Consider the following 5,000-nt stretch of genomic DNA (forward strand, 5'->3'; position numbering starts at 1 on the left):
GATGCTGGTTTCCAGAGGGAAGGTATAGCCATAAGAGCATTCCTGGGACACAGAAAATACTAGTAACAGCTGCAACAGTCATTTCCATTCAGTGAGGTTTGGATAGAAGTCTTGCTTTGGCTTTATGGAATTGAATGGAACTATACAGTTGCAGTATTTGGTGGTTTGCAACTAAAGTATCATGAGCTTAATAGTAAACTCAGCACAATCTGTGTTCTATGTACTATAGGAAATCTCCCATTGTTGTGACACTTGCAATTTTGGAAACTTCTTTTTCATTCTGATTATCTTTTATTTTCAAAATAAAATAATGTATAAAAACTGTGATGAACCTTCTACAATCTGAAATGTAAGTGGAATAAATCTGAAACCATGGACAGTGAATCAAAGCCAGCTGATGATAGACAAGGAGACTGTATTCCAACCATTTAAACACTAAAAAACATCTGTTTCTCAATGTTGGTAATTCCACCTTTTAAGAAGATTTTTTTAAAAGATGGGAACAATTTTTGTTAATACCACCCTCCCCCCAATTCATACATTTGTAATTACCTAGTTTAGTCTCCATGCTTAATCGGTATGAGTTGAGTTAGAAATGCTGCATACATCTGATTTCAATCTAACAAGGGGCGACGGGAGGGGGGGAGCACAATGAGCATTGGACACTTAACTATTCTCGCATCTGCCAAAGTATTCCTGTGCCAAAAAGAGAGAGTAAATCTAACACTGGGACTGTTTTCTAAAGAAGCCACTTGACTCCGATTAAATGTTTAATTTCCTTAAAACAGTGTTTTGGATTTAGGTCTTTGTTCTTTCCTGGTAATTGGGATTTCTGTTGTAGTTTAGGAATCTCACTTATCGGCTGGCTTTGCTCCAGCCATCCAGCTGGCATTGCAAAGCTGGAGGGAAGTGAGCAGCAGGCATCCTTTCTGGTGGCTTCCCATTTGGCAGGGAGCGAAAGGGAGCAGAAATTGAGGATGCCATGAAATGCAAGTAGGGAAGGAACTTTGGCTGTTCAAATACAATCCCTTTTGTAATAAAAAGAAATGAATTCCACCAATGCAACCTTGCTTGCTTGACCTACAATGGAAACCCACCAGCAGCTTGATTTGTGCATTCAGTTTCAGCTTAGGGAAGTCCAGAAACCTCATGAAGGTAGCTTTCAGTACTCATTTCACTGGTGGTAGCATAACTGTGCATGCAGTCCTTACAATGCACACATTAGAACTTGTTGTTTATGGATTTTTTTTTCAAAGTGATGAATTGGATAGCTTACTTTCCATGCTTCTATTTAATATCATGATTTCAAATACTGAAATTGTAATTCCTGTATTTTTAGTTGTATCAGTTTTAGAGCTTTTGTAAATCACCTTGAGAGGGTGCACATGAGTCCTGAAAGGTGGGCTTACATTTTTAAAAATTTAATAAACAAATATCAAATTCAATTTAAACAGCTGATACCACAAAATATAACTTTAGAAACCAATTAAATGCAATCATATATAAATATAGCAGAACAATAAATGGCAAGTAAAAGTTATAAGAATTACCAGATTAGAAATCAGTTGCCATGATGGAAAGCCCAGGTTGATCTTGATCTTTTGAAAATGCCAATTAAGTCTCTACAAGACTTGGCATGTTACCATATGTCTTTTAGGAAAAGCTACTGCTGCCACCCAGAATCGTGTGAATATGTGGGGTTTCTCTTGTTTAGAGTAACCTGCCAATGTCAGCTTAATTTCATGAAGCCGTCAGAGTAATTTCAAAAGACTTCCACATGCAGTTGGTACAACCTTCTGTCAAGACAAATCTGGCCCTTCCCTGGCAGTGCACTGCTGGCTGAACACCAGGAAGAACTTCCTGACTGTCAGAGCAGTACAACAATGGAACCGGTGACCTCGGGAGGTGATGGGCTCTCCCATACTAGAGGCATTCCACATGCAGCTGGACAGACATCTGAGGGGGTGGTTTAACTGGGAGTCCTGCACTGAGCAGGGGGTTGGACCTGATGGCTCTCTCCCCACTTCCATTTCTACTATTGTATGATTCTATATTTCTTCGATTCAGTGGCCCTGCCTACCTCTGGCTTTGACCCCACCTATTGAAGCTGCAGTAGATTACCCATGAGGGAAGGCAGCCCACTATTTCAGGGGTTCTCTCAATGGCAAGGGTTCAGTATATTTCAAATGCTAACTTCATCATGAATCTTCCCAGTCTTTCATTAAAAAGGCTCTGCCTTTGCTTTGGGTACCTCCTCCTCCTCTGGAAGTTCTAATGATGGTAATCCAAAGCAGAGCCTACTCAGCACTGGTGCAGCTGTACTGGAACTGCCTACAAATGAGGCCCATCAGTTTCTTTACTTTTAAGTGTTAGATGTAAGTAGCTTCTGGCTACTGTTACTTTTGCTTTTAGTAATATGTCTTGGAAAATCAGTGCTGCACTTTTGGTAAGACCACAGAGACAACAGAAACACTTCTCATTGCTGAACCCTATTTGTATAGGAAGGTCCATAGCCCAGTGGTAAAGCACATGTTTGGCATGCAGAAAGTCCAAGATTCAATCTGTGGTAGTTTCAACTAGACCTGTCTGAAATCCCGAAGACCCACCACCAATCAGTGTAGATGGAACTGAGGTGGATGGACCAACTCTCTGATTCAATATAAGGGAGTATGTATGGCAAGGATCTGTCTTTCTATGAACAATTAAAATCCAGAAGGCTTATAGCATGTGGACCATTATAGATGCTTGTCTGTGGCCACAATCCTAAGGCCCTTTTCACTGCTGTATGTGTAAGCTTACATGCCGGCAACTGCAGTCGGCTCCTCCCCAACTCCCTGTTCTTGTATCACCAACTCTCTTGGGTTTTCAAAACAGTTTGTCTGCAACTGGGGAGAAAAAAAGAAGTGTCAAACTTTGCTTGCGTGCAAGTAGTCAACACAGTTGCTTTCCATTTTAAATTTTAAAAACCTTTAGCTAAACCAACAATAGGTTAACACATACGTTATAGTGATTCCTTAAGCTATAGTGAAGTCAAAAATGCCAGCCAAATTATTGACCCCCCCCCACCCCTCTCTGCCTTCCCTACAGAGTTGCTGGAACTGTGGCCGGAAAGCTAGTGAAACCTGCAGCGGTTGCAATACGGCGCGATACTGTGGCTCATTTTGCCAACATAAGGACTGGGAGAAACATCACCACATCTGTGGACAGACGCTTCAGGCCCAGCAGCAAGGAGAGACACCAGCAGTCAGTTCCTCTGCAACACCCAACAGTGGAGCCGGGAGCCCCATTGACACACCACCAGCAGCCACTCCTAGGTCAAACACCCCTGGAACTCCATCCACCATAGAAGCCACTCCTCGCTAGGAATGAACACAGAACTACTTAAAACAAAAGCAAACAAAATACAAAACAAAATTCCTCATCCTCAGATGCTCAAATTTTTTTACTGAACTGTCATATTTCAATACTACAAAAGAACTTATACTGTATCTTGAGGTAGACGTAAAATACAGAAGGCCAGTAACGGGTCATAATGACTTCTTCTGGATAACAAAGATACCTTTTCTTTAGAAAACTGAGAAGAGCAGATAATTTAACACATGGACACACACACACAAAATGATAGATTTGACCTCCTCCCTGTTATTTTCCAGTAGCTGGGATTTTAAACTAGATGACCTCATTAACAGATGCTTTACCAAACAGCAAACCAAGAGATTGCTAATTGCTGTTGAAAGCAAAAATGCTAATAATATAAAGTCACAATGTTCTTTATAACAATAATGGATATTTTTTTTTAAGCGAGAGAGAGAGAGAGAGAGAAAGAAAGAAAAACCCTCAAGGGCACAAGCATTGGATAAAGCAGCAGACATTTTAATAAGAAGTTGAATAGCGTCCATGGGTTACTGACTGAACTCTGAAGACCCGCATCAAAAACACGCAGATGTGCAGCAGATTGGAAGGAGACACAGATGTTCATTTTTTCTTGTTTCTGAATGAAATTATAATATCCAGGTCAGCAGAATGAAAAATGGAAGATGATTTGCAGTGGGATATAGGACTTTAACAGCAGCAAAGGGGAAAAAATTGCCATCGTACAAACGGCTCCATTTCCATTCTTTTTGTTTGTTTGTTTGTTTTTGGGGTGTTCTTTGTGAGTTTTTTCTCTTTTTAGTACAGAATTAAGGGCACGGCCTGCAGTTAATTAGTATTTTGGCAGCTACAATGTCCACCAGCTGTCTCTACCCCTTCCCCTGTTTCCTCTCCCCAAGAAAGCTTCAAATTTTTTTACAAGGTTCCACAAGTAAGACAATCGGGTCTATTCCATTCATTTTTGTATCAACGGCAATGATAAATGGTGACTCCAGCTCCAGAATCCTTCCAAATTCTTTCCATCCCATCCTGTCTGGGTTTATAATGAAAAATATATTTAAAATGGGGAAAAATCTAGTAGTTCTCTTGATGTTAAAACACTTCTGTCCTGTGAGATTTCCCAATGGTGTTTTTTCTTGTAAATGTGTTGGGACAAATGTGGAAATGCATTGTAGTTAACCATGCTCACATTTAGTCTTCTTTATTACTAGTAGGTGAGAAACCTGTAACTTTCTATGCTGCTTTTATATCTGTCTGTAGTAGTGATGATTCTAGTAGTTCAAAAGAGAAAAGAAAATCCCCCACCCTCTTTTTTCGTTTGTCCTGAAGAAAAGAAAAGAAAAAAAAAAAGCTATCTTTCGGAGCTGCTATTTCACTCTGTTATAGGGAAAAAAATTCTGAAAATTAGCATGCTTCCCGGAATGCTAACATATTGGTGTTTTTGTAAGAGGGATGTACATAAATGTATTTTGCACTGTCACAATGACTCCCTAGGCATGCTTTTTTTGGGGCAAACTCTTTTTAAAGATGCTAGAGCCATTTCACCAACTTTATCTGTAGGATAGAATAGTGGTGGGTTATTTTTAATTTTTCTCTCTTTTTTCCCTTTTTTTCTTTTTTGCAAAATT

General features: G+C 39.8%; 1 protein-coding gene across 7 annotated transcripts in view; it reads left to right on the forward strand.

Moving 5' to 3' along the window:
- Positions 1-4,852, forward strand: part of RUNX1T1 (RUNX1 partner transcriptional co-repressor 1) — a 156,703-nt gene extending 151,851 nt beyond the window's left edge. For all 7 annotated transcript variants that reach the window (XM_044423761.1, XM_044423765.1, XM_044423763.1 and 4 more), the window contains one exon: positions 3,088-4,852. In XM_044423761.1, coding sequence (XP_044279696.1) covers positions 3,088-3,363 — 276 coding nt within the window. In that variant the 3' untranslated portion in view covers positions 3,364-4,852. The remainder of the gene's footprint in view (positions 1-3,087) is intronic.
- The last annotated feature ends 148 nt before the right edge of the window (positions 4,853-5,000 follow it).

Source organism: Varanus komodoensis, unplaced genomic scaffold, assembly GCF_004798865.1.
Source record: "Varanus komodoensis strain SLA01 unplaced genomic scaffold, ASM479886v1 scaffold14_1, whole genome shotgun sequence".
Taxonomy (NCBI): Eukaryota; Metazoa; Chordata; class Lepidosauria; order Squamata; family Varanidae; genus Varanus; species Varanus komodoensis.